A 13,917-nucleotide genomic window follows, 5' to 3' on the forward strand; every position below is an offset into this window, starting at 1 on the left:
TTTTTTTTTTTTGCTGTATTGCTGAGCAGAATTTTAAGTTTTTCAAATATTCACAAGTACAGTCAGAATAAATACTGACATACAGGAAATACAGTATCAAAACATTTAAAATCACCAAACCAGAATGCATTCTAGGCCAAGCGCATTCCTCAGCAATCTCCCAAAACAGAACAAATATTTAGTCTGAAGAGAAACTAATACTTACCAATAAAATTTCAATGGTACCAAGAATGTACATTGCTCCTGCAAAGGTCGTACCCAAGTAGAAACAAAGTCCCACTGCTCCACCAAACTCTGGCCCTAAAGATCTTGAAATCATGTAGTAAGAGCCTCCAGCTGCAAATTTAACAACAAAATAAACCTCCAGCCCTTTAAATTAAGGACAGCAGTAGAGAACAAAAGTTTGAACCATTCAGTAGATAATTACTGCATGTGTCTCCACTGAAATGTTCATAGCAAAACTATATTAAACCACTATACCAAGTAGGCAGTTAGAATGCCCATTTCAAGGTGAATATTTGGGAAATAGAAAATAAACACTGAAAAAGAGGAAAAAGATTCACAAGCTTAACAATCTAAAAGTAAATTAAGAAAAGGATATACAGGTATAAATAGATGCAAATCAATCTTCACTTCCTAACCTCAAGCTGTTCACAATCAAACAAAAAAAACCCAAAAAATAAACAGACTATTTTACAAGAGAGGGACAAAATAAAGTTTGTCACACTAACATTCAGTCTCTCTCTTTTCTGCGCTTGAAACCATTACCACCCTCACTACAGGCTTTTTTTTTTTTTTTGGTACCATTTAAGTGTTAGGTAGGTGTTTCTTTTCTGCACATTCTTCTCACTCATATTTCCCATATACATGCATCATCTTTAAAGTCACAAGCTACACCACCCCACCCCCCACTTCCACTCTACCATTTCCCTTTGAATAAGGCTCTAAGTTTCAAGCTCTTCATCTAGACTTCCCTCCCAGCCCCCTCAAGGCATGCTCTTCTCTGGTTCCCCCTCCTTCTCTTAAATACATGACGTTTTTCCCACTGACAACTGAGGAAGAAAGAAGAGGCAGAAAGGAAGTGCTTCGTTGTAAATAAACACATAGGAGCCTTCTGTAACATCAGTCTGCAAATAAAACACACTTCTAGTCAAAGGACAGTCCGAAACTGGTTTTCAATATGAACAAAATGAGAAACTAAAAAAAAAAAAGAAAATGATGTATCACCAACCCTTTTACTAAATACAATGCTGTTACATATAACGGCAAGGGACAAGATCCTGCTTCTCAGGGAGGTCTCTCTCAGTCCTAGGTTTCTACCTGTGCTTTCTGCCTCCTCCATATACTCCAGCAGAAACAGCATTTTTGTTGGTGCCAGTTTTAGAAAAAAGTGAATATGAAGACCTGTCTAGTGAAAAGAACTGCCAACATCAGATTTCTTTGACACTAACGTGTTAAGCAAAACTTTTACAATTAATTTTAAAAGTGGGGGGGGGTGTAAAAAGAGCAGAATGTTTTAGTAATCCAGACACAGATCAGAAAACACACTTAAATTTTATAATGAAATGTAGTTGAAACAAGATTTCCTATTGTATTTATATTTCATACGTGGTACTGTACCCATGAAACACAGTTATTCTACACCGTGCACAAGTTTACTTTTGCTCAACAACGTACGCATCAGTCCGGGAGTCCCTTACTAAGCCCTGAGAAGCTCTGCAAGCGAGTATTTTAACCTCATGAGGTAAACCATTAAGAGTCCATAACAATACCTGAACACCAGTATTATAAATTAATGTGTTGAGAAACTGAAAAGAGCTCCAAAGGCTAACTGATTTTGCATCTAAAAAAATAATCAGCTTCATAGGTTAACTTGTTCCTCTTCAATTATTCCTCCTTAAAATTTAAGGTGAGCATAACCTGAAGTGCTTATATAGAAAGACCTGTGAAAGCAGACTGGCCGTTATTCTTGCAGAAAACAACATAACTAGCTGCAGTGTTTAGAAACTGAGTCTATGCAAGTTTAGACAAAAAAAGCCCACCACAAAGCAAACAATCTAGCCTTATCTGTAAATTTGTAAAGAAATCTGCTTTGCATGAAGTCGACATTAGTTCAAATTCTAACATCTTTCATTCAAACAGAATCAAATATGATTGATGACAAAAATGTGCTACAGTTAATAACTCCCAGAAAGGCCAGTTAAAAGACTGCATCTCAACTCAGAGTCATTTATAAACCAGTTAAAATATGCACTCGACACAAAAACATTACTTCCGATATCTCCAACTACAATAATTTCTTATCCCAGCTTTAAAAATTCCATCATTTGGCCCTTCACCATTTAAGATTAAATTCTTCATTACCTGGAACTACACCATTTGTTGCTATTGCACTCATTGAAATTGCAGTTAGCATAGTCTGTGGAAAGAAGAAACAGAGGAAATTTAAAATACTGAATGTTTTTTGAAAGATGGGGCAAATCAAAGTGATCAAATACTAGGATTTTTTTCTTTATTTACATAAGATGTACAGCAACCAATAGTGATATCTTTGGTTACGGATATCCATCTAATTTTACTACTAAATATTCCAGTAGAAGATTCAGTTAATTTAGATGCTTGAGACAGTCTTTTAAGAAGAACTGGAAGAAAAAAACGAATGAATATACTTAAAATAAGATGTTCATTATTCCAGTTAAATAGCAGTGACAATCTGATCAAGTGTCATTGTTACGACAGTATCATCTACTAGTGGTCTCACATTCCAAAAATACTGATTTACAGTCATAATGCTTGTGCATGTATTTATAGTTCATATTTCAGTTTGCTCTGAAATTGGGAAAAGCAGAACAGTTCAGACCTCAATGTAAATCAAGAAATATTTGCTAAGAGATGATTTAATAAAATCTATCTAATATTTTGAACAAAAGCTTGTGATCAACTCAGAAGCCCATACAAGCTAGAATGACACGACACTCGGTGCATATACCTGCATCCCATGTCTCCCAATTGCACCGATCCTTAGCCATTATGGAGAATCCTTTCTCTGCTGCTCATAGATGGCAGCAGTACGCTTGTAACAGAAGATTTGGCTAGTGGTAAAGAAAAAGGTTAACTTACACAAGCACAACACATGAACACGATGATGAAAGACTCGAGAACTCCAGCTGTCCCCACAATCCATGTTAACCGTAAGAAAAGGATTACTCCCAAGATGTTTTGCAAGCAGGGCAGGTACACACCAATAAAAGTACCCATACGTGGAACCTGGAAACAAGGTCAGAACATTAATTCCTTTGGCACTAAACAATTTAAGTCCATAAGCGCTCTCTTCTGCAAACACTGATCACAAACGCCAAGTGAAACGGAATGGTAGTTTCAGAGTGTTCATCTTCACTAATATTCATAGGCTATTTATGCACAAAGAGTACTGGAAAGACAGAAAACTATTTGTGATAGCAAACTCTCTTGTTCCGTAGGAAACAGGCTGAAACCTTGGTAGGGGTAGGACACTCCTTTATCTGTTGATTACGAGGCCTTGCAAACTGTCTTCTGAAGTTTTCTACAGGCTACACTGTAAGAATTTACTGCCATAATCAGAACTCCAAATATCTTCTGCAAAACGCTGATCGCTAATTGCCCTGCAGCTGGCCCACAGTGTGATATTCCACAATAAACCTTTCCAATTTTTTAAAAAAGGTATGGACAAGGTATTATGACAAGGCTATAAGAAATGCAAAGCTGACTAGTTTGTTTTTCCAAGAGTTGTAAAACCTACCACAACATAGTATATTTGTTTGTACTTTTTATCTGCTGGTGATCATCATAGGTCAAGAGACACACAAAAGCATTCAGGCTTCATCATTAAAGTTCCAGCCTTCTACACTTAGGAAGAAATCAGGCCTTGAAATACCCAGCTTAGAAGCAATAGGCTTCCAGATACAAAAGCTCTTCTTAAAGAGCTCCAACTGTGAAAAGAGGCAATTAATTTAAATAAAATGAAGCCCGATGCTAGCTTAAAGTTAACAACATCATTAAGAAAACACCAAGTATCCACGTACTTCGAAGGAACCATGGAATGCCATTTATACTACAATCTCTTATTTTTAGCATCTTTGGCAGTATCTTTGCTGCTGTCTCAGTTATGCCATTAAAAAATGCTACTCTGCCAGGCTACTACCTATCACTTAACTTCAGACAGGGCATTGAAAAAAAAGGAGACGTGGGCATCAATACCATGTTTTCAGGCTACTATATGGTGCTCAAATGAGATTAAGTGCAAGTGAGGACACAGTGCTCATTTGGCTGGTCACTTCCAGAGGCACCACCACTGTGCTGCAGCAACAAAAACCTCTGCTCAGCAGGCGGATGGAGCACAGGGATCACACTAAAGGAAAGCATGAGTTGATCAGTGTTGGTCTTCTCCTAACTTGAGCTGTATCTTCAGATGAGATAAAACACATAAGAACAAGCACAATGAGGCAAAACACACATACACAAATGCAGGATAAGCAAAAAGTTAAAACACATAGCTGCACTTTATTCCTCGCCCTTGCTCACCGTCCAGGTAACAACTTTATACTAGTGAAGTCCTAGTGCAAACAGTTCTACTGCAAATATTCAGGTACCACACCATAAACCTCTCCTCCAGTCGGATGAGCTCTAGTTCTAAACTTCTTCTCAAGCACCTTTTCATCCCTGCCACTTCTGCTATGTGCTCATTTCCTTTTATTCACTCTTACATGCTTCTCCTCCTTTCTCCATAGCTCAGCATACAAACTCAGTAGCTGCACTGCTTCTCCTACACAAAGTAAGTGACTCCCGGTACCCTCCTCTTCCCATTATCTACCCTCAATTTCTTAGCTTCAGTCGCCACGCTCAACCAGTTCCAGTTCACCATCCCTCCTTGCTGTGGAGTTTTTGTAGCCTGTCAGTTGACATGTTTTTGATCCAAGCTTTCTCTCCTTCCGAAACAGCCCCCTGCTCACAGAGGAATAACTCCAACATTTTGTTGTAGACACCAACTGTTGCGCACGTTGCATTTCTACAGCAGTCCAGACTGGCACTTTTGGTTACCCAGCTGACAACCCTTGAACTCCACCGCTGTCTTCTAGCGATTGCGTTTAGGGATGTGCCAAACACAGCCTTTGCCCCTCATCTTCCGCTCTGCTCTACTCTCCCTTCCCCCAAAAAATCGTATTTTTGATGTATGCAGCAAAATCTTTCCTTGGAATGTGCCCATCAAGTTTTAAAAATATTTACTCTGACACACAGAAACAAGAGCAAAACTCAGCAAAAATGCTACCACATTAACAGGAGCAAGTATTCTTATGCATTTCAAAGTGACCCCTTTCATCTCAAAATTTCCTTAAGTTTCAACTTCAGGTAAAAAAACAACCAATTAAAATGTATTAATAAACCAGAAAAAATAAAATCATACTGTATCCTCACTAGAGGTACACAAAAAGGTACTGATGCTCATACAAGGACAGAAGAAAGGAAAGGAAGAGGAAAGTGGGTACATTGCATGTTTCAGGTCATACTTTTGTATGCATTTTATCCAGGGCTTTTACAGCAAGGTATTGCCAAAACATGCTAACAGGAACACTGAATGAACACAAGTCCTACTGCAAATGCCTCAGTTTTAAATACAGTATCACAAATGCTACCTCCAGGTTTTTTTCTTTTTACATTGAAAAATGCTCCCCTGTGTGTGTAGCTTTGTCTCAGTAACTTATTGGAAGTTGAAATACCTTGACTTCCTTTCGCTTGCTGTCTTCGTCTGCTTCATGTTCTACCACACCTTGAGTCAGATTAGTGTAGTTTGCTAGTTTATTAAGAAGAGATGACACCATGGGATTACTATCCATTTCTTCCTGTTGGGATTTTAAGAACACTGTATTTATTAAGTTGTTTTTAAAGTAATGATTTTATGATACTACTTCAAATACATACTCATCGGGTCAGCCCTGATTCAGCCAAACCTAAAATTTTGCATGACAAAATACCAGTCAGCTTTCAACCAACAAGAGTTGTATTTCTAGTAGTTGTGGCTACCTCATAATATTTCTTTCACTTTTTTTACATCATCTTATACTATACAGCTTGTACAGCTGGAACAAAGAAAATCTAGAAAAGGGCCATTGTCAATTATAAAAATCTATTCCTATCACAATACAGTTCTTCAGGGATTGTACTGGCAGGGTTGAATCATTAGGGTGTTTTTCCAGCATCTTGCATGCGTCTGGAGAGTGGCATCAATTGATTCTCTCAAGCACCAAGATACTTAAGGATCACTCTCAAGCCTACTGTTGCAGGCTTGTGTATTTTACCTTAAACCTCGCATACTACTTCCAAAGTATTCATTTGTTGAAAATACAGGCACATATGCCTATCATATGCAATTGCACGTATGTAATATTACTTGACACAGAAGTCAGCCCATCTTTCTTCAGCCACACACATGCTAAAAAATAAAAACATGCTAAAACATATAAAATCCAGAAGCATATACAATAAGAGGATTCCAACAAAAGAACCGCAAAACTCAATCAATTATGCAAGATGAAATATTGGAAGGAAGAAGAGATCAGGATTGCAAACAAAGACAAGAATGAAGGCATCTCTCTGAGGCATTAGGTCATGATAATCATGGTTATAATAACCAAACTTCTTTGTAACAATTCATTTAAAAAAAAAAAAAAAACCACCACAAGTCAGCTGAAAACACAAGAACAAAAACATTGTAGGAAACATTCTATGAAATCTATATATGCTACCAAAAAAGATTCACCTCTACAACAGCAATAGTGATGAAGTCACTAGAACACCTTCAAGGTAACACTATAAAGGCATGGTCTATGAACAGATAATCATCATTATACCAACAATTGAGGATTTAATGTCAGCCAGTATTCAAAATAACTGATGCAAGCATATATTCAGAGGAGATTAGAGAGAAAAAAAAAAAAGCAGCTATGGCCAATTTTTCCAACACTGAGGAATAAAACAGCTAATTTGAACACAAGAAGTTTTGGACATTGCTTTATGGAACAGAGCTTGAAGGAGAGAAATTCAGGAACAACTCTACTACAATGGTTCTGTCAAGAAATACTAAGAAACTCCATACATGACAAGGAGACAATTAATGACCAACATTACTTTGATCCTTAACACGAACTTTTCTCTAAGACTCAATGAAAAATACCTAAAATATATTATTTGGGTTATGCAGAAAGATCATGTCCTCTGTGCAGAGATATTTGAAAGGAAGAAGAGAGGAGTATAAGACAAAGAAAACAGTGGGTAGAATGCAACAGCAAGATAGGTGAGCAAGCAACACTGGAAGGACCTTTATGTTTACTGTTAACAGCAAGCATCGAAGCAAGACTACTTGATGCTGCTAGAGCAGAACTTAAGTTAAACTTTTGCCATGACACTGTACTTTACTGGAAGTGGCACTTAAATATACCATATCAATATACTTCTTTATTTTCTCTAAGTGATTGCCATCACTTGGTAAATTAGACCGGTATTAAGCTTGCATTACAAAGTAGATATTTATATTAGAAAGCAGAAACAGCTATGGCATGCTCTACACTGTAATTGGACAGTATAACTAAGTCATGGCCTATCACAGTTTTATAATTTTGCTGCTTTGAGAGAAGTCTGTTTCCCTTGTTCAACATATTTGCTAATCCTTTTAAAATTGGATACTGCTTTGTTAAAACTGCTAATTTGACTTTCAGCAGTTTTCTCTAACATTTCTAGATCCCAGCCCAAAAATCTTAAAGGCAAAAAGGCTTATTTCGTATCTTCACATCAATGCATACCAAAATTTACTGCTCTTGTTTATACAGATAAACTAAATTATAGAAGAAAAATCTTAGCACTGCTTTCTTATTACAGTATTCAAATCCACTAAAATGTAATGCTAACAGGAACCAAACTACTGAAGAGTTATTAAAAATCATTTCCCCTGTGCCTCAAATTTAATGAGAAAGAAAACAGGGCTTTGCTTGTTTTCAACTTGCTACCAGAGCCTCAGTCAAATGAGAAATATGATTTTGGGGTATTTAACTTACCTCAAATAGAGCCATATTCTTTCCTTCATAGATGTTTCCTCTGTCCATCTCTGCATTGTTAATGAAGGGACTACTTTCCCTGGCAATCCCATCCGCTGGTGGAAAAGTGCAACAATTAGAAACAAAAGGAATAGTCAGAAGATGCTGGTTGAAGAACTGGCTCTAGATAAAATGGGAGGTGGTTGCCAAACACTGTGTCTTTGTCCCAGCCACATGGACTCAATGTCCACATTCAAGGAAATTAAGTTCACTTTAACAGTTTAATCTTTGTACAGTGTTCTGCCTCTCAACTATTAATTATTATCTCTTAATATTTATACCGATCTCTCCCCTGCCCCATATTTCTAGTTTACTTAAGAGAACATGATAGTAGAACTTCACATAAACCTTCCGGGCAAGAACAAAAAATCAAAACAAAACAAACAAACAAACAAGCCAACTTACTTTTTCATTACTTTATTGACCCCCTCAAAAAAGTCTTCAATAGTTAAGGTAGGAATTTATGAAAAAACAATATAAAACTAATTACTTTGTAAAGGTTGTGGGGACTATTCCACGGCAAGCTATATTTACTCTATTCCTTACTGAAATATCAATCTCATTAAGCTGGAAATGCCCTGATCCGCTCTGGCATACCTCTCAAAAAAAATACAGTATTACTGTCTGCCTTCTATCTCACACAATACAACAGCTATTACATGCATGTCTGCACATTTGCCCTTATATGCACAAGTTACAGCAATAGCACCTACAGTCTCTTCACTACAGAATTAATGACGAGCAGGAGAACAAGTTGTACTCCTCTCCCTTTGTCCTCCACTCTGCCCACTCCAAAACACTCCTCCCCACACAGAGTCCCAGAACAAAGCTCTTGCTAACGTGGACACCAGACTCAGCACGAAGTATTATCTTGGTTGTGATAAAAACAGAAATAGATCTCTGTCCCTCAAGCAGATGAGCTACTACATCCCTGACATACTTCCTACTGCTCTCCGTAGTTTCCTAGTCCCGTAGACTCTCTGTAGAATCACTATACTTAACAGTATCATGACCTAGAAGCCGTATACTAACATAACCGACTCAAAAGGTAGCTATTGTCCAGTAGGGCTCTAGAATTAATGTCACAGTCCAGAGAAAAATTGTTGTTGAATTCATCCACAAATATTATTCTTATACAACGTAACTCCTTCTATCCACATCCTCCAGCTTTCATTTTTGTGTTTCTCTACAGTTTATAATTGGTCCCCCATTGCTTCAAGTCCTACCGCCTGGCTTGATTCCCCTCCTCCAACAATGCTGCTGAAGGCCAGCAGAAGGAGCGCTGCGAACACAAGAGAAGCTCCCTCATGGACCAACACCTCACAACTGTGAGATGCTTCACAGTGCACGGAACATGCTGGTTTGGCACAAGATGGGCTGAGAAATTGGCATTTACCCTTTAATCGGCTCCACTGTACTCAGAAGAAGGTTCAGCTAGCTTTTCCCACAGGCAACAAAAAGCAACTCTGTCCCCAAGCAAACACATGCTTATTCCCCTCATCATCTTGCTCAAGCATATAAGCACTACGATTTCTTGGCTAAGACTTCCCAAGATTTTTGGAACACTTTTTCTTTCAGCCCCGTTCCTTGGGGTGACCATGTTATTTTTGCTAAAAATGTTTGTAAGACAATTGTAACAAGACACATTCCCAAGTTAAAATAAAAATCATCTTCTGCGACCATGCTTCTATTGACTTTCTCACCTACTGAGAGCTGGTAGTTGTACTTACTAGTCAAATATTAGTACTTCCAATCCCTTCAGAAAGGATTACTCTTCCAAAAGTGAGCTGGGGAATTTCAGGTACTGTTTTGCATTCATACACAGTGCAACGTCACTGGAGTTGCTACTTCAAGTGGGTATCGTTAGACTGATCGAAACATCAAAAAGGTAGCCAAACGAACAATGTGAATCAATAGTCACAATCCCAAGGTTAAGGAATCCAGTTTTGTCTCAACAGTTCTGGAGGTAAACATCAGCACCTCAGCACTGTACATTAAGTATTTTAAGTTGTAGGTAGGAGAATGGTGAAGTCTTCCTTTACATGCCTGTATTCCTAAAGAAACAGTTACTTGGCTTTGCTCCAACAGGAAAATGCTGAGAGCACAAGGTCTCTACCAAACAAGTCTTGTCAAATGCACGTAACAGACCTCAAATGGAAGGGCAGAACTTAGGATTCTTAACTTTCAAATCCTATTCCAGTCATCCCAAACAACATTCTACCTATTTTAAAGCTGTCTAATACTACTCTTCAAAGCAGTCTGTCACTTCCAGACTGTATAACTCCTATTTCTTTAACACACTTGTCTCTGTGAATGTTTGGTAAAGAACTAGTACAGTATTTGACATGATCAGCATTATCTATTTTAGCTCTAGTTGAAAGAGGATCAGTGTTGATAAAGTGACCACAATAATGTGCTGACAAGTACTCTCTCATCTGCAGTTTCTTGACTAATCCTACAACCGTGAACACCTTCAAACAAGCTCCTTTTGAGTTTTCAGCATTACTATCAACAAAATCATATTGCCTGTAAATCAAAACACACCTTTGGGAGAGTGCTTATTTAATACACTTAGAAATACAGCAAGTCTTACAAACACGTAGCTCAAATTGAGGTGTATGACACCATCCAGTAGAAAGAACTAATTTTAGGACTTCACCACACAGTCATCAGCCATGGTGAGGTGAACAAAATAAACTACTATCCCAGTCTTTAGCTCATACCTTCTTCAAAAGCAAGGATTCACTGGAAAATCACAACTAAAAAAAGACAAGATTTACACTTTTGCTTTTGCCTTTATTCTTGCTGCTACTTTTAATCCAGATGACTCCGTGTTCACTACACAAATGTCTGTGCTGTCGCTAGAGACACCATCAGTGTAGGAACAAGCATAAGCAAAACCAGTTCCTTAGCTCTGATGCCAACAATACTAAATCAGGGGACTATAGTGGTGGTTGGTTCCCCACCAACCTGTCTGGTCCTAGAGAAAGTGGTAGGGCAGTGGCCTGGGGCATAAGGAAATGATCATTTAAGTGATACTAAATTTGCACTAGGATGCTTGTTGAGGAGATTAAGGACAAAAATATTACACCATCTAATCTGATTTCCTGTGTTTCCACAAGTTGCAGAAATACAATGCTGCATTACACTCTATAACTTTGGGGAAAAAGAAAAAAAAAAACACAACAACAAACAAACAAACCAGATTTGACCAGTGTATGTGTCTGTTTTCAGAGCTGAAATAAGACAAAAAGCCTATTCATTTGTCTTTATAGAAATCAATGGCTTGGGTTTTTTTGTGGGGGTTTTTTGTGTGGTTTTTTTAATTACTGGAAAAAAGTCAAAGAAATTGTTCCTTATTATTATTTAAATTTGGCTCTTTTCAAACTTCTAGCTATAAAATCCTAGTACACAAACTTAAACCACTTGCAGATATTTCCCATCTGTGAAGATAACAATACATATCAAATCATCTCAAGTTTCCTTTTGAAAAACTGGAACAATTAAGTAATAATGCGTTTTCATCTCCATTTTCTTTCCATTAATTAAAGATTAAATGATCTTTAATCTTTTTTGTAGCAACATTCCCTCCAGTTTTTAAGTTACAGAAAAAAAGTCAAATTTTAAAAATCAAATACAGCCTTCTAACACCATCCTCAATGATACTATTTACAGAAGTATAATCATCACCTCTACTCCAGGGATCAGGATAGCCCTCTTTACCACAGCATTAAACCAAGCTCATGTTATTCTATTCCAGTCTGACCCCTAAATCCTTTCCAGATTCACTGCTTCCTCAATGTCCCACAGTCTGTCATTATTGCTCACATTCAAAAGACGTTCCTATTTGCCTTTATATTCAAACACATCTTGACCAAAAAAGCAAGCACCTATGCCTCAGGTCATACTGTAAGAGTTGAACATCTATCTGAAAAATAAAAGCAAATTCTTTTCATATGGCAAAAGCATACACGCAGTGTTCAAAGAAGTGAGAATGACCTAAAACCTTTGAACCACATGGCCCCAAATAAGATGGCTTAGCCATGATAAGGTATAGCTGTTCTCTAAACAAGTCCATGTGGAAAACTGAAGTTTTGCTTCCCACCAGAAATTTCTAACTTCATAGGTTGCTGTCTAAGGCAGAATGTAGTTGAAGAATAATACTTCCCAGAAAAGCCCTAACCTTTTATAGTTTCCAAAGGTCAACTCTTAATCACAGTCCATGTATCATCAAGTAGGTTCTGATTAGCCAGATACAAGTGAAAAATAACAGTTTAGAGTAAGAATTAGGGAAACACCTTGAAGTTAGTATTCGGTCACATGAAGAACAAATCACTACAAACTGAGAATATGAAGATAAGATCCTGTCTGCACAAGAGTAAACAAGCATTTGCTGTTAATGTAAACAAACATTTTAAAGGTAAAAATACATAAAGTTTAAATGTCATTAAAACTGATATATAGAGGTTTCATGTCCAAGAAAGCTGCCTGTAATGAAACTGTGATTCTGTCTTCTATCACGCATAGTTACTCCCTACATGTCCAACTTATTGACTGGCAGGCAACTAAAGAGAATTCAAACTTAAAAATTTAATTTCTTATCACTCCTAATCCAAAACTGTGTAGAAGTATTCTTCAGAGTTCTAAAACTCAAGTTTTCAAAAGCCACTACCTTGTTTTAATTCAAATTACGAAAAGGAATCAACAACCTAGTTTGAACACATCTTGCCTCTGAATTTTTGCATCAGATGGGTTTAAGAATTCAGCGCAATCTACTTCGAAGTTGCATGTTAGCGGTTTTTATATTAAAAAATATCTACATGTATTTACTGTATCACTAATTTCTTGCACTATTTTTATCAATGACTAGCATAATTCATTTAAGTTATCCTGAAAAGCAGAGCAAGGTGTACTTAAGCTCCTTGTAAACGCCTTTACATAATGGAGAATTCTAATACTACAACTACCACCTACCGTAGCAACATCACTAAATTTTAGTTTTCCTTTACTTAAGGCCACTATTATAATCAAGTACAGCCTACTTCTAATGAACACACACTACAAAAGCTCTTTATAAGTTATTTATAATATAGCTGGAAGTACAGAAGCTGCCATTTCAGCAAAAAAGTCATTAAAACAATGGTATTGTCTGTTAAAGAGACTCACTTGGGTTTGGCCCACTTTCTTCATAATCTTGTTCACTCATCATTAAGAAAAATCAAGTCATTCCCCTCTGCTGATTCTTCACGTATCAAGAACTGAAACAGGAAACTGACAGTTGCTCCCTCCCAGCTTTGTGTAAGACCTCAAATCCTGTTTCTTACTAGTATTGGATTACTCCTGAAACAAGTCATTAGGGCTTCATGCAGTGTGAAGCATGCACATGACACAGCCAAACTACATGACAGCCACAGAACTAAAGAGAATTAAGCTGGAGGATTTCCGTTAGCAATAAACACCATGCTTAGTGAAATGGTCAGGATCAAGTTACTAAAACATCCTATATCTTTGCCTAGTAAGAGATACATTTGAAGTTTCCTTTCCATAAAATAAATTCACTTTAAAATCCTTCCACTAAGCAGATCAGTATACATTAGCAACAAGTAGTACTAATCTATTCCAAAGTTCTACCTATTAAAAAACTCTATTTTATTCATCAAGTACATACCAGCAAATCTTAAGCAAGTTAATTCTTAGTTGCTAAACATTGATTTTATATAGATAGAGCCTGCATTACTTGTGCTTAAGATTCAGCAGATAAAAATACTTCAAAATACAGTTCTAATAGCACTGC

The 13,917-nt window shown here is 37.1% G+C and overlaps 1 protein-coding gene across 1 annotated transcript; it reads right to left on the reverse strand.

The window, feature by feature from the left end:
- Positions 1 to 205: 205 nt before the first annotated feature.
- SLC12A7 (solute carrier family 12 (potassium/chloride transporter), member 7) lies at positions 206 to 13,329 on the reverse strand (the record flags this gene model as incomplete). Its single annotated transcript, XM_010154033.1, has 6 exons — positions 13,290 to 13,329; positions 8,085 to 8,179; positions 5,754 to 5,876; positions 3,121 to 3,267; positions 2,365 to 2,419; positions 206 to 336 (listed from the first exon to the last, which is right to left on the reverse strand). Coding segments are annotated over exons 1-6 (591 nt in total), but the record flags the coding sequence as incomplete, so codon positions are not given.
- Between the last annotated feature and the right edge of the window lie 588 nt (positions 13,330 to 13,917).

Source organism: Eurypyga helias, unplaced genomic scaffold (genome assembly GCF_000690775.1).
Source record: "Eurypyga helias isolate BGI_N326 unplaced genomic scaffold, ASM69077v1 Scaffold20726, whole genome shotgun sequence".
NCBI lineage: Eukaryota > Metazoa > Chordata > Aves > Eurypygiformes > Eurypygidae > Eurypyga > Eurypyga helias.